This window comes from Aphelocoma coerulescens (genome assembly GCF_041296385.1).
Source record: "Aphelocoma coerulescens isolate FSJ_1873_10779 chromosome Z unlocalized genomic scaffold, UR_Acoe_1.0 ChrZ, whole genome shotgun sequence".
In the NCBI taxonomy this organism is placed as follows: domain Eukaryota; kingdom Metazoa; phylum Chordata; class Aves; order Passeriformes; family Corvidae; genus Aphelocoma; species Aphelocoma coerulescens.
The window spans coordinates 42,465,819-42,491,420 of NW_027184085.1; the positions used below are offsets into that span (position 1 = coordinate 42,465,819).

At 37.9% G+C, this 25,602-nt stretch overlaps 1 protein-coding gene across 1 annotated transcript in view; it reads right to left on the bottom strand.

The window, feature by feature from the left end:
* Positions 1-24,971, bottom strand: part of SPTLC1 (serine palmitoyltransferase long chain base subunit 1) — a 34,551-nt gene extending 9,580 nt beyond the window's left edge. The window contains exons 1-9 of the mRNA XM_069001581.1: positions 24,896-24,971; positions 23,072-23,179; positions 14,947-15,041; positions 10,211-10,304; positions 9,678-9,750; positions 5,280-5,412; positions 3,442-3,571; positions 1,600-1,689; positions 793-900 (exon numbers count right to left, since the gene is read on the bottom strand). Of these exons, the coding sequence (XP_068857682.1) occupies positions 793-900; positions 1,600-1,689; positions 3,442-3,571; positions 5,280-5,412; positions 9,678-9,750; positions 10,211-10,304; positions 14,947-15,041; positions 23,072-23,179; positions 24,896-24,958 (894 nt within the window). The 5' untranslated portion in view covers positions 24,959-24,971. The remainder of the gene's footprint in view (positions 1-792; positions 901-1,599; positions 1,690-3,441; positions 3,572-5,279; positions 5,413-9,677; positions 9,751-10,210; positions 10,305-14,946; positions 15,042-23,071; positions 23,180-24,895) is intronic.
* Positions 24,972-25,602: the final 631 nt, after the last annotated feature.

Genomic DNA, 25,602 nt, shown 5'->3' on the forward strand with positions numbered 1-25,602 from the left:
AACAGGACAAAGGGGAAGACAGAATGATTTTTATTCTATTTATTATGATTTTTATTATTTATTATTTATACAGAATTTTTTATTTCACTTCGAAGCTGAATTCAGATACTCTCGGAATGTAGTGAGAGATGCTCCACACCAGAACACTGGCAAACAAAAAACCTCTTCTTCCTTTACCTCAGGTCAGGGGACTGTGGTAGTAAGCAACTGCAAGGATACCATTTTGAATTTCCAAAGTACTCCTCAGCTGCATAAACACATGAAAAGTGGACCCTTGGAAAAATAGTTCGGCTTAATCTGCTGGTAAAGTACCACAATAACACCTTTGAAAGAACCATTGAAAATTTTAGCCTATTTTTCCCCACTGGAGTAAAAGGCAGTAGAGTAAAACAGGATGGCTATATACTGCAAAGATCTTTCTTATTTACTCCAAGACCTCAAATATTTCTGTGTCAGAGTGACACTTTTAAGTGTATGCGGCTGGAAAAGACAGTACTCATTATCTCATTGCATGTCCCAAAAAAGGATTGCACTGTAAAAATTCTTCTGTTATCTTTGTCATTAAAGATAAGTAAAACTACTTCAAATAAGCACATGAAAGACTGCCAAGACCTGAAAGCTTCAGGACTGCTAAAAAAACCTATATTTAAAAAAAACCCATATTTTAAAAATCCCTATATCTAAATGTCTACTGTACACTAAAAAACTATCTGTTAATGCCACAGGTATTAGAAAACAATTGCACAACGTGCTTCTGTACAAATCTCCCATTCACAACAAAAAAGTACATACATTTATTCCAAAGTGTTCAGTAATTCCTCTTCCATGTTCTCCAAGGACTCCAAAGGAAAGGCTCTCCTCCAAAAATATTCTAACTTTGTATTTATACTTCAATTTTATCTAAAACAAAGAAAATTTTATAAAATACATGTCAGAATTTGGTGACAAAATGCATGGGAGAGATAAGGTAAAGAAAGTCAAGGACAGTATTCTGAATACTGCATAAAAGTCTGTTCTAGAATTCAGACATTTTAACAGCCTTCAAAATTATTCCTCCATGTAATACAAGAACAAGTTTCACAAATGTTCATATATAAAAAAATCCCTTTTTTTTAATAGGTTCTCAAGTACTTTCAAGACGATGCATTTCCACACCATTTCTTCCACCATCTACAAGAGTAGAGCCTGCACAAAAAGTCACTTTATGCTGAACAGCAAATGTCTTCCTTGGAGTCATTATTTCTGACATTTGTATCAAGGTTTCTTTGAAACTTTATTTTTCTTTTTTTTAGAGATAACCTAGCTTAACGATCTAGTATCATACAGTGTAGCTGAAAATATAGTATATTTTACAGGATAAAAACTAAGACCACAGTCAGATATTCATTCTAAGTCTCAATAGCTTCAGAATCCTAATCAGAAGTTTCAAAACAAGGTTAAGATCTGGAATCACCATTTCATGAACATGTGAGAAAGCAGGAAGGTAAACAAAAAAACTGCACGCAGAACTTTTCTATGTAGGCTTAATTACACAACACTATTATTTCATTAGACACATGCTTTCATATGCAGTTCAAAACGCAAACTAAAACCACTTACCAACTCTGGAAGAGGGCAAATGTCACCTGTGTTCATATACAATCCTTCCACTACAATAAACCTTCGAGTTACACGGGCCTTTCGAGGATTCTTCAGGAAAAGATATGGTTTTAGTTTATTTCAAGTGTTACTAAACAAGCAAAGCTCTAAATTTTTTTTTGATAGGGAATATTTTTTTGAAGGGAATGGCCTCTTTTTCAAATAAGCTGTTACTTAAGTTTAAACTTATTTTTCGTCTTTAACAAAAGTTGAAATGCCTCACTGGGCTACTTGTCTTTTATTTATTTTGTAATAATTTCAAAGCTTTTGACTTCTACATATGATTTAAGACACAGTGTTTTGCAACAAATTACACCAATCCATTTGAACTTTATGAATAAAATATAACCAATGTAACTACAGAACAAATACTACAAATCTTGGTCTCTGTTATACTCCTCATTAGTCTAAGCATTTAGAAGACTTTTCAACAAGTGTTTCGAGCACCAGGATTCACAATGCAACACAAACTTCTTACAAGTACTATCTTTGTAAAACACAATGCAAAAGTATTCATAACACTCACATTACAAAGTCCTTGTCTGATCTCTGGATACAGTACAGACCATTAAAATCTCTCTCACTTGTTTCTGCTAAATTTCAATTGGTATAATTTCAGTTTCGCTGTTTTAAAATGCCATTCCTCTGTTATTTAATTTGAATCTTATTGCTGTTTTCTGAATAAGGATATTTAGTCACACTTCTTTCATTTTTCAGTTCTTGTAAAAAGACTCAGAAACATCTATTTGACTTTTCTGTGTGGTAGGTACCAAACTAGTCACAGTCTTGCTCTACAGGCTTTACCAACTCTAATGATATGACCTACCCTTTTCTAGTCAGTACGTCTTAGTTATACACACATGGCCTATATTAAGCTCTTGCCCACCAACTTTATGCTCACATTCAGCTGATTACAGTAAGAAACTTTAGCTAATTCAAAGCACTCTGCTCTAACAAACCAAATGTGTTACACAAATTAGTCTGAAAACCACATCTAAAAACACATGTAAAGATTATCTGACAGTATGTATCTTCCATGAGGCATGTTAACTAGTATGTTATCCATAAATTTGCTAATAATAAGATCCATTACTCATGTACACTGATGTTAAGCTGATTGACAATTTATCTACTCTACTTTTTCTGTCTTATCACAACATCTGCAAACAAACCATACAATCATGATAGCTACTCAGTTAATTATTTTAAAACTAATTTAATAACTTATCTGTACTCTCTGATCCTGATCCTAGTAACTGCTTTTGGGCATCCTTTTGCATTACTGTCAGAATGAGAAGCAAGCCATCAAACTGATTCAAATTTTTCAAGAGAGAGAACATCTTAAGAGTTGAATGCATGATAGGGAAAGACTAAGAAAAAAAATCAACCATATTGATTCTATAAAGGACTAGCCATTTTTGTGCTGATTTCATAGTGTGGCATTCAAAGTGATAATTAACTTGCATGATTTATTAGGTAAATACAGTTATATAAATTTCTCAGAGATCCAAAAATAAAGCTCTGTAATAGTATTTAAAGAAAAGAAAAACATTATCTCACTTCAGTCATCTGCCTGTAAAGATATTCCCCTGCTACTAATGCCGATGAGCTCAGTTCTAGGGGTTAAGACAACAAATGCAAAATTATCTTAATTAAATAAGCAACATTAACTGCTCAACAGAGAGTTATGAAAACCAAGTAACTGCCTTTGAGCACTGCATCCATTCAATTACATGACTCAGTAAAAAAAAAGTGGGGGAGGTGGCACAAAAGAGTACAAATATTTCTTCAAAGGAATGGTACCTTTTGATCTTCAGTCTCTTGTTCTTTCAACAGTCGTTCAAGGTCAGCCATATCATTATGCTTAAATAACTTGATGTTACTACGAGATGCTTGTAATCCCTTCTGAATAGCAAAGCAGGCAGCTTCATCTCTGTAAATACAGCAAACCCTTCTAAGTTTGTTAAACATGGTGCAATTATTCAAAGAAAGCTGGCTATTAGAACTGTCTTTCTTTTGAGCAGATATTTGTACTTAGCTGTAGACAAAACCAGATGTTTTAAAGCACTGTATATTTTATTTACATTTTGAAAATTCATTTCAAAGCTTCTCAATTTTATGTGTATTACAGACACTAAAAGCAAGTAAGCAGATTTTGTCTTGAAATCTACACTCATCCTTTTGTTTGTATGTGACAGCAGTTTGAGCACAGCATTCCATGGAGTAGGTACAATACCACAGTAATCATCCCAGAAACCTCTCACTCCATTTGCTCTGGGTCTTAGAAAAAAAGCACAAAGATGCGCCTGTTACATTTTCTGTAGTCCTCCAAATACTCAAAACCTCCATCTTAATATCCTTTGAGAAATTGTATCTCCATGTCCAAAGAACAATCCTCCCATTTTTAAGTGTTGGAACAGCAAATTTCCAGCTATGATGGGCTATGCAATTTCACAGCTCCTTAGGCCAACTAATCTTGTAAAAGTGGCAGCTAAAGCAAACCTGCACATACTAAATGCAGTAATTTCAACCAAGCTGCTTTCAAATACAGTGAGATCTTTTGTCAATGAGAAGGTGAAACAGTATGAGATAACTAAATCCAGGGTACACTGGCATCCTTGAGTAGTGTGCACAATCCTGGTCATTTGTCTCAAAAATGCTGATCCAGAAGATAATCAAAGACAACCAAAAAACATGATTAAATTCATGAAAGAACTTCTGTAAAGAGGTCAAATAGGTTGCAAGCCTTACACTTAGAAAAGAGAGCACCGAAGAGAGATTTTGGCAGACAAATACAAAAGTATCACTGTGTTGTAGTTTAACCATAGCAGTCAGCTGAGTCCCACACTGACACTCACTCCCTACTTCCATGGGGAAAATGCATGGGGAAAATCCCTGTCAAATGCATCCATAGAAATTAGTACGTATTGTATTTGAAACAGGTATTTCTTCATATTTTTCATAAAATGTTCAAGTCAGCCATTTGCATGTCAAAGAAACACTGTGGATATTAAAGTACTTATCTAAAGTACTAAAAGAATCAGAAGATTTAAGAAAAATCCATCAACTTTTCCTAAATCCAAACCCTTCTTTGGCTCTGTAAATTGAGTATTGTTACATTGTTTCTCCCAATTCTTGAATCATCCCGACACAAAACATGACTGGCTATTCTCAAGGACCAGATACTGGGCCTGCCAAATCCTTTATTTGATCCTGCACAGCAATTCTTCTGTTACTTTATTATGTACCAATATTTATCCAACTAAACCAATGCAAATAGGCATGAGGGGAACAACTGCCCTGGAAGAAAGGTGAGAAGCCAGCAGTAAACAGGAGAAAAGCAAGTATTACTATATAGTTTATTAAGAAGAAAATTAGGTATTAGAATTACCTTAGTGTTTGAATGCACTATTTTGCTTTTTTTGCAGCTGAGTGCCCATGTCTATGCTTTCATCAAGAAAGAAGTAACTGATTTGTAGTATTTGGCAAAGAAAAAATATTTGAACTTTGTACTACATAATCGTTCATCAAAACTAGCAGTATTTTTAAATGTTCAACAATATGATTAGCCATCTTGAAAAAAAAGAATTGAAAGGAAAACTATTTAATCTGGAATTTCCCAAGTAGAAAACAGTACTTACACAAACACAATGTCCCCTCTCTTTGAATATGCAGGGATAGCACTGGCAATTGTTGCAAATCCATATGAGTATATAATAGCTTCCTCTGTCCTCATGAATTTTGCTAGCCGTTCTTCTAATTCTAAGTGCACATCTATTTGAGAGAAAAATCAAAAATGTCTTAGATAGCTAGCTTTTTTTAATATCAAAAAGACTATCATTATTTTAGAAATCATCCAATTGAAGAAGAGAGAACATTTATTTGTAGGACAAGAATTAAAACAAGTAACTTTCCAAAACCCAGTTGCAGCCAATCCAGCTTCACTTAAATGGACAAGTCACCAACCACAAGTTTTGACAGATCTGAAAATATTTATGCAACATGTTTCTCTAATGTTCTTATGCAAAAGTTGTTAAAATCTACTTGTGATTAGACCACAAATGATGCAGCCTTCTTGGACTGTGACTAGAGAGCACAGTTACTACAGTCAGGAAACAAATTATGTGATTTATAGAAATTAATGAGGTCTGTTGGCAGACTGTCAGTTCTTCCAAGCTGATGTTTGCACTACATAAGCACAGCTATCATTATAACAGAAAATTGCTCGTCAGACTGCAAGTCACAAACGATCTCCTGAACACAATTTAGCCCATTGAAAAGGTCGCACCTCCAAGCCAGAGATTATTCACACTTAAGATATATTGACCCAATCACACACACAGCATATCCCAAGCCAATTAGGTCAAAGTAACCAATGTCAAAAATCAAAATATTAAAAACTGTAATACCACATGGGGAGTGGATTGTTGCTGCAAAAAGGTAACCACAGCACTAAGGATTCCACCTAAGCAAAATAACCTATATCAGACAAACAGTTATTTTGATTGTCTAACTCTATTGCCACTGTCTGCTTCTGCTAGCAATAGTCAGAGAATTATGCCTGTTATCACCTGGAAATAAATAAGATTAAAAGGCAAATAGAGATCATTACTGTGTGACTTGAAAGACTACCACTGGCCAAGTGTTATTTTTTTGCAATTACTGAAGTTCATTGAAACTAAAATCAAATAAAGCAACATTAGTTATATGTAGAGATTCTTCCAATAATCTGTGGGGCGTGGTTATGTCAGTGTTGCTTTTTCTGACCAGACACCAACAGAAAGGGTGCAGAGAGAAAGGGTATCGTAAAAATCACAATTTTGCCATATTAAATATATCTAGCTTAATCTTTCCCCAAAAGAACACAGCCATCTGATGTATTTATTAATAAAAGCAAAGGGTATTTATTCAAACGACAGCCTCCCAATCACAGTAAAGAGGAATTTTATCTATAGCCTGCAAAATATAAAGCTTCAACAGTCCTTTCCTAATGTTTACCTGGGCATCAGGTAAAAAAAGTAGATCAGAAAGGAATTGGTTTTCCCACTGCTTTTAAATGAAAACAGTTAATCATTCATGATTTGGAAGTTTTCTTTTGCACCCTGTCATTTTTATCCAGCTGCACTAGATATACCAAACATTCAGGGACATATAGAGTATCCATTCCTCTCCAGAGCCTTCAGAAGGAAAGATACTGACTGGAATTATCTCATCTACTTTCTTGATTGAGATTGTAAATAGTTGACTTCCAGAATCTTTGTGTAATTTTCTTGCTACATGGACTTCAGGATCAATAAACAGTCTTCAATCAGGCTTCCAAACAGATAGGATGACCTTGATACATTGAATGAAAAGCCCAACAAAGATCAGCAATAACAAAAAAATTTAAAAATAGACTGGCCACATAGCATTTAAAACATGCAATATAAACAACATTTAGTCCAAAATGTTTCTTTCTGAAGCCCTGTAGAGAATAACAAATTAGGGGCAATAAGGACTGAATTACTATTTTTGAGCAGTCAGCTATTGATACCAAATGAGGAAACCACTTACACAATTGAACTGAAAAAGGTGACAAGACCATCATTGTTCAAAATCGGAACTTGCACCCTTCTCACTGAGCTTTATTCAGCAACAACTACCATTACACTAAGCAAGGTCTAGGTGAAAAACAGTGGGCAAAACAAGTATTTATAGCAAGGGCAGCTAACAAATATATTCAACTTTGTGCTATGGAAAAAAGTTTTGCAAGCCTAAGTAAATTTTGCCAAGGGCAAGAACACGTAAGTTCAAAACCATGAGGTTAAAAAGTGTTAAGGCAATATTAAGGTTTCATTGTGATAAAATCCAAATACTACCTGACTCTCCTCTATTGCAATGATTCACTTTAGTCTCGTTACACCACTTGGATTAACCTAGCTTAACTGCAAACTGCAACCACCACCTGGAGTACATTTGCACAGAGGAAGACAAGACTGGAACAGCTTTCTATGCAATTATGAAAAATTAATAAAGCTAATTGTTAATAACTATTATGAAAGGCCTGTTTAGTGCCTAGCATATGCTCACATGGAAGTCAAAAACAGAAGAAATGAGAGTTATGGAGAAAATACCCACAAGTATTCAGGTATGTGTAAATATACAAGTATTTCATGCTCATTATAGGATAAAGGCACGGATACATTTTTCAGGATTACAACACAAAGTAAAAATGTCTTAAAAAGGACTCACTAAATCTATTAATTACCTTCAAAGTGGCATAGATATGAAGAACCAAGTCTCCATTCAAAATAAATTATAACACAATATCTACATTTCAAATAGAGATTTCTAATACTGATATCAGCTTCTAAGAGGGGATAAAACTGAGCAGTAACAATCAACAACCATCAGTTAAATTATACATAGGAATGTAAGAGGAAACTGTATAGTTCTGCACAGAAGATGACCCATTTACTGAAGTAACAACAAGTGAAAAATTGCGTGAAAAGTTTGAGGCACACAGTGATGCAAAAAGTGTTTCTTCTCACAGATGCCACACTCAAATGTTTAAAGTTAGGTGAAAATGGGAAGATAATTTCAGATTGAACAAGTAGAGCAGGTGTTTGTCTACCATTTAAAATGTAGCCTCCATTACTTTGTGTGTAAAAGATGATACCTCAAATGGGCAAGTATAACATCACTTCTTCTCTAGTGATGTCAAGTAGCAATGCCACAGATTAGATTCCTTGCCTTGTGAAATGGAGCACTTATGCAATAAATTCAGGGGCCAATGAATAGCAAAAGCTATAGTTTACACATTAGGATTAGTCCTCCAAAGAGGACAGGAAACAATCTGAAGAATCTCTCACTTACCAGAAAAAAACAAATTTAACCTGTTTCAAGCAATCACTTGAAACAAAGTGAAAGACTTCACAAAATTTAAAATCAGCTTGGATTCAAAAGGTTATTATTATTCCACAAGTTTTTTCGAGCACTTCAGTGTTTTGGAAGAGAGGGGAAGAAGTCTGTATGAATTCCAACAGACCACTGCTGAACGGTGATCAGTGGGGAAATCCAACTTCCTATAAGCTCTCTCTGTACTAATCAGTGGGCTACCAGTACATTCCTTAGAAACAAATTATGGTTCCAAGGTAATGAACAATCTCTAAGACTGGTATCAAGACTCAGACCTGTTCTGATAGATGGACCTCTATCAAATCAAATTAGGTATAGCAACTAGTTATCACTTATAGGACTAGTTTGATTAACTAAGAAAAGCTCAAGTTTGTCTTGAATTCAAGTCAAGGCTACAGGAAGCTAACTCTATGAAATAATTTGAGTATAGACACCCTCAGAATTCCATCATCTCTGGGAAGAGACTGGAAAGTTCACAAAATTAGTTGATGGTTTTAGCTTGTAACTATGCAGCTATTCATGTATAACTCTTCGGTTTATATGCAATATTTCAAAGTATAAATGCCTGTAAAGAACTATTTCCAGAGCCTGATATTTAACAACTTACCACTTCTTAAGAAGAATTTTAAAAGCCCCTTACCTTAGTAACACCTGCTCAGGTCATAAAGTCTCTCAATTACAACACTGAAGTTATCAACAGTGGAAAACTTCATTCTGACTACAGCATTAGAGAAATGTAGCTAATAATCGTTATCACAGAAATCAGACTGCCCCCTTGTGGTCCCCTTAGAAAGTGTAATTCACACTTGCATTTACACTCACAGTCACCATGTATTATTAAATTCTAATAGGTTTATTTTCTCTTTCTACTATGGTTACCAGAACTAAAACAGATTATAAACTTTTCAATTCTCCTCCAAGACCAGGATTAGAAAGAGTAAGAAAACAGATAAAATAATAAGAAACAAAGCTAGGAGCAATAAACACTACCAATCCCCAATAACTACAGTGAAATATGCGTTAGAGGATAACTGTTCTTCAGAGCAACAGAAATAACTTTTTGCTTACATATTGCATTATTTTGGCTGGCTTACCAAACTAGTCTGAGCACCTTTAAAGGCAGATCAAAGAAAGTTACTCACCAAAAGTTCCATAGAATCCTCTGGGTCCACAAGTGCCAACACCGTATTTCTTCAGAGAAGCCTGGGCTGCACTCTTCAATAGGGAAGAATTATGTGAAATATTCCTGCATTAGCTCTCTCTTCTATACACTTCACACTGACAATTCTACACTAATGTACACAGATCAGTTTTTGTATCGTAGCATAACCTGCTTCACAGAAAGTATAATAATGTACTGAATTCTATGAAGTAATTTCACCTCAAAGCTACTTTAGACAAGTGTTTAAGCATCCTTCATTTTATTCTAATACTTAAGGATGTTGAATACTAATCTAACTTGATAACCAACTAGGCATGCAGTAAGTACACCAGATTAAACTTTAGTAAAAATACAAATTTGAATAGCACAGCATTACAAGGTTTATAATCTTCGTTCCTACTTTTCAATGTGTTATTGATGAAGTTCATGCTTTCTGTAGCTATTCTTCATGCCAAGATAATAGATAAAATATAAAAGGAATATCACACAAATAGAATAACTGGAAGAACTCACCTTAACCTTTTCATTATTCAAAAGTCCAAGGAAGTTAAATGATGCAAAGTTTATACATTCCTTGCCATTAACAGTGATTATATGGGTGGGAGGACTGAAAAAAATTACAGACCTATTGTTATGAATGAACAATTGTCATTTTCATAAACAGCTAAACCATACAGGAGTTCTGGTTTTCAACAACAGAAGGCACACAGGTTTTTCAAGATTCCCTCTTTCTACTTCTTCCATTGCAGCTGCCAGTAAGTATTTAAGTTCACTGTCAAGTCACAAATATACTGTACTGTACTCAACAAAACCTATATTCCCGTAATTTAATAAAGAAACTGCAAATAGTTTCTTGAGATATTTAATGATCCTTGTTGAAAACTTAATTCATGGAAAGATGACCCCTGAAGAGATAAATAAAGTTTCCCCGTTAAAAGCAAAGTGATATCTATTTTCAAGAAGAAATACTAAAAATAAAAAGGAAACTTCATTGTTCTTACTTCCAAGAGAAAAATTAATTCAAAATCAATGTTTTTGTCATAAAGTAACCCCAGAATACCTATCTTGTACTGATAGGGCTATTGAAATATAGGTACTAGCTGTAAGTGGACAAAACTATTGTATCAGCTATCACCTCAAGTTTTCAATTGAGTTTAATCTGTAATGGTTTGAGTAATTTATGTAACCAGAAAACAGAGAAAGTGTGAAAATGCACACTCTTAGCAAACGAACAAGAGCATAATATATATGAATAAAAGGGCAAAAAAAATTTCTGGCCTAAAATATTACGATTCAGGTAAACAAAAACAAAAAAATTGGAGATAAGTAAAATATTATCCTTTTAAATACAAGCATCATGTCTGTTCTATAAGCAAACCTGTTTTGGCAACTGTACACATCAATACAACAAATTCCAAAGTTTCAGTTAATCACTTGGAGCGTAAGAGTCTCAAATCTAAGCCAAATACAAAACCCTATGTCTGTCCATTTCTGTATCTGCTGTCAAATACTACAATTGAGATCCTATGCTATTCCTCAGACACAGTAATTTCCACAAGCTTTCCCATGTGGAAAACTAGCACTGAGCAATTTTCTCCATCAAAATTAAACAGGGCTGCTCAAATGTCAAATGCCTGTGCACAGCTGTTCCAAATCTGGTGGCTGACAATATTTCAATGGGTACATTTGGTGTGCAAAGCAAATAAACTTTTTAAGTCCAAGCTATTCACTCAAGTTAAGAGAAAACACTGAACTGCCTGAACTTCACTTTAAAAAACTCCATGATTTCACATTTTATCTGTTCACTTGAAAAAATTGAGCACATGTTCCTTCAACTAAGCAATTGCAAAAGTTTACTAAACAGCTTTGGAAAGCTTTCTACTAACACAGTGCATGTGTGTCTTTTGAATGCTGAACCTGTCCCCACAAAGGAGCTGTCCTGCATTACTGCAGTGCATCTTCTGCACCAGAGTAGCATTATAGAAATGTGCAGCAAACTGTCTTGGGGAACTGACTGCCATTAAAAATATGCCTGGATCTGTTCTATCCAGCTAATCAATGAGCTGTACCAAAGTCTGGATGTCCTACTAAGTGAACTAACTATTTAGTTTCACAGATATTCACCAGAGAAGACCTAAATTTACGCATTTTGTCACTAACTTGAGATTCAGTATATTCCCAGCATACTAGCAAACCTGGTCAATTTACAACAATTTGCCTCATGGACAGCTTCACCTCTCAAACCTAGAAAACACACTAATGTTCACCAACAACTTGGCCCTCATAAAACTGCAGCCCTCATGAAAACTTGGCCACACTTTGCAATCAGAATTTTACACAAACTTCTAAAGAAACAATAGTGATTATTTAGAAAATATAAACGGAAAAGGTTATTTCAGCGAATAATTATCACCAAAACATGGATGCTGATTGCATCATAAACCCTGCCTTTCAACAAAAAACCAGTAAGTCTTTGCAAAAGGAAAACACTGAAACATTTGATTTTTTTTATCTTTTCATGTATCTCCCTTCCCTTAGTGTAACAGCTCATTAGGTACCATGGTTAGGAACAACAGTTATGAGATACTGAGTGATCCAGCTTAAATAAATAAATAAAAATATAATTTCAAGTTATATTCAAAGAACTTGCAAGCAGATCCTTCAGAAATTGTCTTTCAAGGACTGAAAGTATGCCCACTGTTCTTGGGCCTCTCCCATAAGTGTTTCATACATTGAAAAAAATCAGTCACAAAAGAAAATAAAGTTAAGAAGGTACTAATGATGTGACATTTTAAAGCAGAACAAGAATTAGCATGAAAATTTTGCAGATGTACTGTTTTAGGAAATAGATTTACATTTTCTGAGTGAGATCTTGTACAACTAAGCTATCCTGCATAGATTAGTTCACAGAAAGGCTACTACAAGAAGTAACTAATTTCTGGACTGTGAAAGCTGCTGTGGGTACCTTCCTCAGCATAGGTTCAAGATGGATCACTTTTTTGGTTAGGACATGTCTCTGTGATTTTGGCTTTCCTTATCATTTGGCAATGTTACTTGATTATGAAGAAAGAAGAATACGAACACAGGGCACAAACTGCACGGCCTACTGAGGGAGGAGGAAATCTGCCTCATACACAGCGAGTCAAAATTTTTACTGAAATACTTAGTTTTTCTGTAGTGGTTATGAACTTTTATAATCCCCACATACTGCTGTAAACACACAGTATTACCAATATAAGTGAGGGTGGTGAGGCACAGCTTGTCCAAAGAAGCTGTGGATGCTCCATCCCTGAAAGTCTTCAAGACCAGGCAAGATGGGACTTGGAGCAACCTGGTCTAATGGAAGGTGTCCAAATGGCAATGGTTGAAATGAGATAACCTTTAAAGGTTCCTTCAAATCCAGGTCAGTTTATGATTACGATTTTTGTAAATCACCACTCACAATAGACATGAAAATAACTGAAAGAAGACTACCTCAATAAATACGGTCTCCCTAAAATGCTGGTTAAAAAGGGGAAATGCTCTTGAGCTGAAATCAGGATGCAGACATTTTTCTTCCTGTATTAATCCTGAAACATGTTTTAACTTTATAGTCAAAGTTACAGTCTACAGCTGTTGAGCAACTTGTGGGGAAGTCACCAGTCGGCAGCTTAAATGTTACAAGACAAATGTCAAGTTTTCCCCACAGCCACTATCGAGTTTAATAGCCACAACATATTAACGTTCTGTCACAAAACATTTCCTAACTGTAAGCACTGGAAAGTTCGAATGATTTAAACATTTTCTGAATCACTCTAAAAGATATATTTGTTTTAAACATCCAACACTTCTTTTAATTCCATAGTATTGCTTGTTTCAAAATTCTGAAAAATAACAGAAGAATTGTTCACATCACAGTTAATTAAAACAGGCATCACATTTATATGGCAGACTTTTCTGTGGTAGTGGAACCATCAGAATAGAGCTCACTATGACAGCAAATGATTGTACTGTCACTAAATTATTTCAAATTATTAGTGTCAATAGAAGGGTATTATGAATGCTTACATGGTAAAAGTTACTGACGCGCAAATCTGAAGCTTGTGAAAAGAAGCTTCAGAGCAATTTCTGAAATACTGTGATTCTTGCCTAAATCATCAGACATTTTAAAAGGCTTGTAACACACAAGAAAGTAACATTGAGCCATAAATCTCCTCACAAAACAGATTTACCATCCAGCATTTCCAATTCTGATTGTCCAAAAAAAATCAACTTTTCATGAAATGTGTGCTGAGTTTGGGGTAGAGTCAATTTTCTTCACAGTGGCTGGTACGGGGCTGTGTTTTAGATTTGTGCTGAACACAGGATTGATAACATAAAGACGTTTTTGTTATTGCTGAGCAGGGCTTACACAGAGCCAAGGCCTGTTCTACTTTTTGCACTGCCATGCTGGCAAGGAAGTTGAAGGTGCATGGAAGGTTGGGAGGAGACACAGTCAGGACAGGTGGCCCCGAGTGACCAAAGGGTCCAGACCATACGGCATCATGCTCAGGATATAAGGAAGAGGAAGAAGGAGGGCACATATGGAGCGGTGTCATTTCTGTCCCCAAGTAACTGTTGCATGTGATGGGGCCCTGCTCTCCTGGGGAAGCTGAACACCTGCCTGCCCACGGGAAGTGGTGAATGAATTCCTTGATAGCTTTGCTTGTTTGCATGGTTTTTGCTTTCCCTATAAAATTGTCTTCATCTCAACCCATGACCCTTCCAATTCTCTCTCCAGTCCCACTGATGGGGGAGTGAGTGGCTGCATGGGGCTTGGCTGCTGGCTGGGGTTAAACCACAACAAAGTGCCAAGTGGCTACACACAAAATAAGTTTCTTTAAAGTCATTTGTGATGACGTAAGAGAGTGGTATCCACTTTTGGAGGTCTAAGTCCATGTTTTCAGAAAAAATGAAACAAATTAATACCAAGCAATACAGAACCATAATGAAGGCAAAGATACAACATTCCTTCTCTCACCCCCAATATTGAAAAAAAAAATTAACGACAGCATTTAAAGTAAGAAAGATTTTCTTAGTAGCATGCTCTTGACAATGTTACAAAACCAAGACCTCTTCATAGGTAAATTCAGACCAGCTCTCTAAAAATGCAATTCATTTTTGAAAGGTTTCAATGATATGGAAAGGCTTAATGAGCAATATGCTTAAAAGTACAGATATCAAGTATTTGAGTCGAAATAAGAAACAGAATTTGTTTTAGGTACATTTACCCTGAAACAATGTTGTAATTGAGAGCTGGGTGATCTTTTGGCACAGGAGGTACGAGAGGCTCCGGCTGCCATTCTTCAATCAACTCTTCTTTTTCCTGATGAGGAGAAAAGAAATACTGTTTGAGAGGGAATTCCCCTAGAAAATACATTATGCACTAATAAAGAGTTGATAACAATCGAATGAGAAATCATGTATCCTAGTACATGTCACCTTTCTGAGACACTTAGAATTTATATTATCTCGGGATCTTTAAATGAGAGGCTCAGAATCATGAAATCTGAAAGGGAAGAAGATATAAAGAAACATGGAACAGATGTGTCCGTGTATTAAAGATCTTGTATGATAATCAAGAGATGAGTTACTAACGTGATGTCCCCGCCAAATTTTAATCAATACTGTTTCATTCAACCTGTTAAATATAAAAATTCTCCTCTACAGTTTATGTAATTGAACATGAATTACATAAAAATTTAATACAGATTGCCTCAATTTACATTCTCAAGTCTTCAACACTGCTGTTTCAACAACAGTGGCATTAAAATACTTAGCAAAGTAACACATATGTGAGAAGGACATACTCAAGAAAAACTGTCAATGCTCAAGAATAGGTAACAACAACTACTAAACAACATATCCTGCACCTAACTATGGAGGAATACTGAGTGCACATTCATTTTCAAAGTAGTACCTAAGTTCAGGTTAATCTCAGAGTAGAACCACAACCACAGCCCAAGAGAGAGAGAAAATTCCATCCTCATCTCACAACACTAGTGTGCATCTCTATCCCATATTACTATCTGGGGGGAAAATTAAAAATCAAAGACATAATTTTACACTAAGGGTGCTGATCTACTGCACTGCAAGCCAGCAGCTGCTGCTGTGCAGTCCTCTCCCAGCCACACATTCCTGTTCCTTGTGCTGGCAGAAGCAGTTACAAAACCAGACAAAAGCGTTACTCAGATCCAGATGAAAACTAACTCAGCAAAAGCAGGATGGGATATAAATCTCAACTAGAACCCACAAGAGTCCCAATCACAACCAAGACCAGCTGATGCTATTGGGAAACCACATCCTGAGTTGCAGTTGCCCAGTAGTGTCTTATACCTTTCCACAAGAGTTCAAAGAGTTCTGACAATCATAAAGCAGGATGCATTCTCATGCAGCCTTCATTCTGCTCCGACAGTAGTTGTTGAAAGGCCCAAAATCCTTAACGGGTAGTGTATCTAGAATCAAAAGCTTTACATTCATTTTGGAGCACAGGGTAGATGACTGATGAAGTTTTTCATTGTGTTTCATTTTGGTTTGGGGTTTTTGTGGGGGAGGGTTGTTGGGTTTTGTTTTAATTAGGCAGCAAAATAATTCAGGTGAGAAGTGGTGCAGCCTGTCAGTTATGGAAGGATAAGTAAGAAAAGCTTTATTTGACATCAAATGCCTTAGAGGGAAGGACTTAGGAAGCATGGTGTTTCCTCTGTTTGAGACCTGAACACAGAACATTTGAACAGCCTTAGAGCAGAGCACGCAATATGAAACTCCTTTTCCTCAAAGAAAGCAGAATTAAAACTGTGTAAGCATGTACTTAACTTTTTCATTAAAGTCTAAATTTTTTAGCTAAGTGTACAAAATATCATCAAAGCTTAGCAGCTTAGCAACAAATGATACAAGATCAATTAAAATACTTTTGTCAAGGAGTTTAGCAGTAAGAAAAATAGTATTTATAGATGCACACTGTAATTACAATAAACTAGCACAGTCCAAGTGCAGTTGAGATCTATGAGCAACTCATAATTAGTGTTTCTATCCCCCATTCATACTAATTTCTAAGAAGTTTTCACTCTTCCCTTTAAATTTTTGCTGCACACAAAACTAACAGCATAGGTTACAAGTCACAGATGAGACATGGCAACATCCTGATTTTTCTCTTAACACAACTTAGAACATACAGAAGAAGTCTAATCATCATTTCAAACAACACCATTTAATTAATTCTAGCTCACATTCATTCTCCTCGTCCATTACATAGCATTCTGGTTTTTGATGGACATAGACAAACATTTGCGTATTCACATCTCATGTATTCTGTTTCCACCAGTTCCTAGCAGAGGAGGGGACTGGGGACATTGATGATTAAAATGAATACCAATCTCAGCCTAAACCAGCCACCCACCACTGCAGATGGGACAATGTAAATCCTTCCCTTCTTCCATTCACCAAATACCTCAGTACCCTGGCCTGTCCTGCTGACTGTTCAGGGCAAACACAACCATCTGCCTCTGAACAAAAGGACGAGGCCAAAGCAGACTCTCATGCAGTGACTCAACATCAAAGTACTTTTATCTTCTGCCTCCTAAACAGATCAAATTTCACACCAATGTCAACAAAAAAGTTAATTTTCAAACATAAAAAGAAACCAAATTTTTAATTCACACTGTAACATTCTCCATATGTAGTTATTTGCTTACTTCTCATTAGTTCACTGCACTGAAAACATCCACTTGATGAAAAGAATTAACTCCAACCCTTCTGTTTCTGTCTCTTGGACTGTAATGTAAGTGAACTCATCCCTCAACTTTTCCTCTTGCCCTTTCATAATTTTTTTATATTGTTTTTAGTTTATATAAGCAATAAATAAAATATAAATAACATTATAAAAAGTATATATTTTATGGCTAATACAAAATGAACATGAAAATATAATCTATAAAATGCTTTTAAGTATATTTTATAAATTATAATATACATACATTTTTATACATTTAGCTTTAGGCTTTCTGGCACTCTGAGCCCTAACCCAAACAGTAATGGAAGTTTGGTGCTGAGGCCGAAGTCCCCATCTCCATGGATGTCCAGCATGACTTTTCCAGCCCCAGTATCCCTTGGACTCTGAACTTTCTGGCTCTCTGAAGCCTAACCCTACCTGTAGCAGAATCTTGCATTCGTTTGTGCATATTTATACAAAAAAACATCCTAAATCTATTTATCTAAATATACACAGATACCCACACATACATATACAGTGGTTTTGGGTGGTTGCATTCTGTTGTGGATTTTGCTTTTTAATTGCCATGTACCTTGGGTAAGGAAAATACTTGGCTGTAAACACATTCAACCAAAATTATTTAAAAAGTTGCCTTGTTTACCCAGGTTCTTAAGAAAACAATGAGCAATTTTGCTCATGAAGACAGTTCTTAGCTAGCAGTAGTGTTCTGAAACGATGTCATACATGCATATTCTGCATTAATATCAAAAGATTAATAAAATTTTTTATTTACTGGTCCTCAAATAACAAGTCTTTAATTTCACAGTATTTCTAGACTCCTGTAACATAATGGGATAAATTGGCACAAATAATGGGCACACCAGTTAGAAATTTCTCTCTTTCAATGTATGTACGTATGCTCATACATAAGAGAAATTTTACCTACCTAGGCAGTCTTGGCTCAGAATTATTGAAAACCTTTACAAGAACAGACTACCTCTGCCATTCCCTATAGAAGAATATCTGATTGGTCTATGAATGCAGTTCCTGCAAAATAGAGCTCTCAAGATCTATGTATTTCTCAGCCACACATTAAACATTTGTCTCCAATATGAACTTTCCAGCCTCCTGACTAGTATCAGTCAAATAAAATGTGTCCCATGCTACTACTGCAGTGGAAATTCTAAAATCAAAGGAAAAAACTATTCCTCCCATTTGGAAATGGTAAGATGCGACTCTTAATAGTAGTTCACAGATTGTGAGAGAAAAGCTCGGTATCACTACCATTTACTGCACAGTAAAATACAAATAGACCTGCAAGGTACCTTCCTTTCACATATAGCTAAAGGCTGCCGCGTAAACTTCCACAGCCCACTCCAGTCCTCATTGTCACTTTCTATAGATTTTGCTTTGTGTGAAAGCCCATAAGAATCTATGATTTAGCATCGTGTTTGGCAACAGACTTATTTACATTTTCTAAAATGTCAAACTATCAGGAACTTACAGTATCAGAGAAGCACTCCACCTTTTTAGTTAATGATTTGGGAGACACTATTTTCTAGAAGAACCAGTAGGAATACGCACAAACACTGTTACCAAAGCGTAAGAGTCAGTCAGTTGAAAGGTGATTTCTGCACTGGATTTCGTAGTACTCTTGCTACACATTTGACTGAACCTAGAAGCCACCTTCAGGGTGGATTTCTTCACTGTTTTAGAAGCATGACTCCTAAGTGCACTAGGTTGCACAATGTATCATCTGCTTCTCATTCCCCGGACGGACTTGTCCTAACAGATCTCTAAGGTGGCTGTGCAGTAATTGTATTCTTCATTAACAGTGAATAGACGGGTGGACGCCTGAGAGATTGGGAAGGGACACAACCAGGCTTGAACTAACCGAACACAGATTTCGTACCATACGATGTCACACAGCAATAAAAGGGAGAACAGCGGTTTTAAGGAATTTAGTCACCTTTTGCTTGGTCTGATACTGGTCCATCCATGGGAGGTGGTGAGTGACCACCTTCACATCACTTGTCTTGTTTTCTGTCTTCTTCCACTTTCCTTTGCTTATTAAGTAATTTTATATTCACTTGCAAGTTTTCTTGGTTTTACTCTTCCTTTGCTTTGTGAGCAGCTGTGCAATGTTCAGCTGCCTACTGGGGTTAATCCACAACACAGACTAGTGTCAATTATGTGCAGATTTTTAGTGAAGTTTAAGGAGAAGGCATGTCTCTGTGTGTTCACAGCTATCCCCCTACACAAATACATGAGCTCTCTTCACAAGAATTATCTACACTGTAGAAAGAGAAATTGAATCATTCCATGACTCTGATGTATCAGTTTGCTTAATTCCTCCAATTGTAGAAGATGTATTCACACTGTAACTTCACTGCTGTGGTTATGCTTACTTTCAGTGAACTATCTGTAGACAAAACATTCCCTTCCAAATACAGTTCTTCCTAAAGCAACCACTACTTCCGTCTTCAAAGGTCAATGATACAGTCAGCTACTCTAACTTGCACCTCCTTCATGGCTAGCCAACTTGAACACAGGATCAGAACAAAGAGCATTCAATCATGCTTTTTTTTCACCATCAAGATAAAGGTAACAAGCCTATGGTGTCTTTAACAGTCAAACCCTTTGTTTCAATACAGCTCACAGCACTGTGTAACTTTTTGCTTCTGTAACTTGCAATATGAATGTATCTAGTCTACCTATATTCAAGGTAATTCTTGACCACTCTGCAGTTTTGCCAGTATTCACATTCCTTTTCACCTTTTAACGCCAGTAAAGTTTGTATAATTCTTAACAGAAGTATCAGAGTAATAACGTATATGCATGCTTCTGTTTTTCAGAAGGTCTGTTAACTGCTGTCCAGTGAATTTTAATACTGTCATCCTGCAAAAGTAAGGTTATTTAAGCCTAAGCCACTTCCACATGTTTTTGCTCCTGACACCCTTCTAAACCCTTGCTTTCATTGAGCTGTAGCAGACTGGCTACATGTGCCAATCTCCCAATTGTTTACTGTCCCCAGCTGAAAAGACACAGAACAATTTTCTTCCCCACATAGCACTATTACAGATTTGTCTAAGAACTTTCTTAAATACCTCAGCTTCAGCAAAATTGTCAGTCCTGAATGAAGATAATGACCTGCAGTTGCATGATAAAATCCAAGATGCACATAGAGATACATAAGTGAATTTCTTATTTTGTAAGGAAAAGACAGGTTTCATCTTTTTTCGGTCACCAATTACCAAAGAGTTGCAAAGAGCCTTTTCCTGCCTTTGACTGCAGAGAGAATGACTCTTTAAAACAAAAAAAAAGTATCCTCTAAAATACTTAGGCTGCGGCATGTCTTCCTAGATGACATGAACACTAAGTGTTTCACTGCACTGGAGCTCCCTTCACATTCATTCCCTCTCTGTATTCTTATCACCGATAGCAAACTTTGAGTATCCCAAGATCAATTCAAACTCTTCCAAGCACAAAACTGAACTGGCCATCGATTCCTGCTTAGTTCACTTCCTGCCTCCAGTCACAGAAGCATTTGGGTTGGAAGGGACAAAGTCCATCTAATTCCAATATCCCTGCCACTGGCAGGGACAACTTCCACTAGACCAGGTTGCTCAGAGCACCATGCAGTCTGGCTTTAAACATGTCCACAGATAGGGCATCCAAAATTTCTTTGGGCAATATGTGGCAGTGCCTCACCAAGCTCACAGTAAAGAATTCCTTCCCAGTATCTAATCTAAACCCGCCACTTTGAAGCCATTGCCTCTTGTCCTGTCACTACATGCTCTCGTAAATAGTCTCCCTTCATCTTTCTTGTAGGCTTCCTTCAGGTACCAGAAGTCTGCACTTAGGTCACCCCGAAGCCCTCTCTTTTTCAGGCTAATCAGCCTTTTCTCATAGGAGAGGTGCTCCATCACTCTGATCATCTTGGTATCCCTCCTCTGGACTCACTCCAACAGGTCCCTGTCCTTCCTGTGCTGGGACCCCAGAGCTGGATGCAGTGTTCCAGGTGGGGTCTCACCAGAGCAGAGCAGAGGGGCAGAATCCCCTCCCTCCCCTGCTGCCCACACTGCTTTGGATGCAGCCCAGGACACATTTGGCTCTCTGGGCTGTGAGTGCCCATGGCTGGGTCATGTCCAGCCTCTCACCCACCAGCACCCCCAAGGCCTTCTCCCCAGGGCTGCTCTCCATCTGCTCATCCCCCAGCCTGTGCTGATACCGAAGGTTGCTCTTACCCAGGTGCGGCACCTTGCACTTGCTGTTGTTAAACCTCGTAAGATTCCCATGGATCCACTTTTCTATCTTGTTCCCCCAGGTGTGTCAGCCACAGCACTCAGCTTGGTGTCATCTGCAAATCTGCTGAGGATGCACTTGATCCCATCATTCAAACCATTAATTAAGATATCAAATAACACTGATCCTAGTACAGATCCCAGAGGGACACCACCTGTCACTGTGTCCATTGGGATGCAGAGACAATGGCCACTACACTTTGGGTGAGACCATTCAGCCACTTTCTTATCTACCTAGCAGTCCACCCATCACATCCATTTCTCTCCAATTTAGAGAGAAGGATGTTGAGGAGGGGACCATGTCAAAGGCTTTACACAAGTCCAGATAAATTACATCGGTAGCCCTTCCCTTGTCCACTGATGCAGTCACTCCATCACAGAAGGCTACTAGGCTGGTCAGGCAGGACTTGCCCTCTGTGAAGCCATGCTGGCTTGTCTCAATAAAAACCTGCTGAAATGTTCCCTAGTGTTCTAACCTTGTTTAATAAGTGCTCCCCAAATGAGGACACTGACTGCAGTTTTGCTGACGTTTATAGACTTCTGCCTACAGTCCTTGCATCCTGTCCACTGATGAATTACACTAAGCATGCATCCTTAATGTGCACCCTTAGTGAGAATAAGATCAAAAAGCATGCAAGCACATGAAAAAGGAATTACATATACCCATTACAAATACCCATAAATCTCTTTCACCAACTTTCTTTAGTACCATGAAGAAATTTCAGTATTTTATTCTATTTATAAGGGATATCCATACTCTGAAGCTCAAATAAACTAATCCAGGGACACCTTCAAAACAAACCACTCATTTCTGATAGTCTACAGCCAGAAGTCAGGAAGATATGCCAGTCTTCACAAGTATGGCTTTTTTTTTCTTTTCTCAGGACAATGACATTGCAAAAGAAGAAAACTTCTGCTAAACCACAATTTTTGTGGAACCCACTGTAAATTCTCAGAGTTATTACTTATAGACACCACATATACAGATTGACCATTTTCCCACCGGACACAATCTTACAGTTCATTTTGCTTGGTGGGTGTTTTTAATGCAGCTTTCATTTTTAAAATGAAGCCCTCCATTGAGTAGAGCTAATGCCAGCTTTTCATAGCTTAACAGTCACTGTCACATCAGTTTTCTTATTTCTCAGAGTCTCAAACAGTGCAACTTTAAAAGCACAAACTCACATGTTTAAGCAACAAGCAGTTCCTGAGGCCAAAGTAAGCTAACCCTTTGAATTTAAAGAAAAAAAGCAGAACCATTTATAATGCAGCAGTGGTTCAACAGCCAAATGCATCAATTGCTATGAACTATTTCTCTAAAGAGAAATATGTTTTTCACCATACCTTAAGTGTTAGATCAGATCGCTCTTGAAGCTTGTATGTCTTGGAGAAAAGAAGTCTGATTATCCATAGTATTAGAATTCCTTCTAAAATGAGATGGTAAGCAGGAGCCTGAAAACAGAAGTACAAAAATTATTCTAAAGAGAATTCTATTTGAAGTGTGTGACACAACACAACCGTTTTGTTCCTACAAGCACACTCAGAAAAAAACTTAAAGCTGATCATCAGCTGATCTATTTCTAAATCAGTTAAAATTACAACTATGTGAAAGTGGAATATTTTGCAGCTACTACTTGTAGCTGTTAACTTGAGATTGAATGGATTTAGTCTTGTTCATAAACAAGGCCTGTTCTAAACTGATAACTGATTTCAGTTCCACACATAATTTGAATACTGCAAGTAAAGGCAGGTAAGTCATACAGGTTGCACCAGTCAGCACCCACGAAGACAGAAGGCTTTCAAAACAAGCAGAAGTATCCTGAGAGCCTGAAGGTCTGTGTCACCAATACTTCAACCCTCCATTTTTATAACTTACAGTCCACCAGCAGGGACAGCTAGTATTTACAAAGAAAGCCAATTCTGTTCTCATAGTCAGCTTCTGTCAGGTTTACAGGCACTTTGATCAGTTATAAACCAACTGAGTCACCTCAAGTAGTTTTATCCTTGTGTCTTTTACTCGTGTGGACACAATGTGTGGGAATACACAAAGCAAACCAGAACACAAGAGTTGACCCAAGTTAAAGTTAGCCTCTTTGGCACTCGGAGGGTTAAAATCAGTTTGCTGTGGCAGCACAGCTAGGTAGAAGTAGATATGGAGTTATGACATCAGCACTGGACAACTAGTATTAATGATGAGTCCAGTTATTCCGTTTTGGAAAGGCTCCTGTCTATTATTTTCAAAAGACTCAAAGTGCACACAAACAAGCGCAGTTGTCAGGGGAATTGCTTCCACACATCAACATTTTTGGTGGTATCTGACCTGCCATCAAAGCTGAACTTACCACACATCCAGGAACTAAAGTAAGTTGGACACAAGCTTTTAAAACCAGTGAAAAAATCCTATGGCATATCAAGCGGCAAATAACAAATGTTACCTGTTACAGAGTACTTTTCAGTTTATGATACGTACTAAGACACAAACATATTACAAATACATGCATGACTTGTATGACATGACATCTAAAGAACATACCGTATACTCCCACTGAGGTCCCTGTGCTTTTTAGTGCCTTCAATTATCCTGGATTCAGTGCACTAGAGCGTGCTACCTGCTTCACTAGCTGAGCACTTCTGTATTTGGACGGCAAACCTTGCATACATGCTTAAAAAGTTACCATCCTTTGCCAAAGGAAGGGACACAAAAACACTGCCTATCATCAGGACATCCTTTTTAACATCACGAAACAAAGACCGGGTGCAAACATTCACAGCTGATCTTCTTCAGGAGGGAACTCAAGCCTAAACACTTAAACGCCGTTCCTCCTTGGCAAACGACACTTATAAGTTACAAACCCTGACCCCAGCAAAATACTGTGAACCTTAAGGCTTAATGCCCTGCTACATGCCTTAAATGTCGCTTTACAGACTTGGAGAAAAAATACATGCGTCTATATTTTCAACATACAGCCGTGCTGCACTCACACATATTCACGATTCGGCCAGTGCAGCCCGATCCCCGCGGCACTGACCCGCACCCAGCTCCCGATTCACCCAGCGCCGCCCGCCGCCACCGCCCCCAGGGCAGCCCCGGCGATACGTCCCCTCTCCCTGCGCCCCGAGCCGCCCTCCCGCCGCCCCGCCACGCTCGGGGCGCCTGCCCGGCCGCACCTCGTAGAAGGCCTGGACCATCTCCACCAGCACCCACTGCTGCCCCACGCCCGCCGCCGCCATGGCCGCGCCGCCGCTTCCGCCTCCCCGCCCGCGCGCGCCAGGGGCGGGCCCGGCCGCGCACAGAGCGCCCCCTGCGGCCGGCGCGGCCCCGGCTCCCGCCGCGGCCTGCGGAGGAGCGGCGGCCGTGGGCTCCGTGCGCGGCCGTCCCGCTGGCATCCCGCCACTCTCTGTGGCGAGTTTCGTCAGGGAGCGAGGCTACCCTGGGAAGATCGCAGAATCACTGACTCTCAGAATCGGTCAGATTGGCAGGCCATCGGGTCCAACATCCCTGCTCAAGCTAGGCCATCCCAGAGTACATGGCGTGGGATAGTGTCTAGACAGACAGTTCTTGGATCTCTCCAATTAGAGAAGGTCCACAACTTCTCTGGGCAACCTGTTCCAATGTGCAGTCACCTGCACAGTAAAGTTTTCATGTTCAGGTGGAACTTCCTGTGCTTCAGTTTCCACCCATTGCTTCTTGTCCTGTTGCTCAGCGCCCCTGAGAACAGCCTGGCTCCATCCTCTTGCTGTCACCCTCTTTAAACACTTACATAATTCAGTGTTGACTTCAGTGTTGACTAAATGAAATTAGCTATAAACTGGACTTGCCTAAGAAGATAAACATGGATTTGTGCATATGTACTTCTCACAACAACATTTCAAAC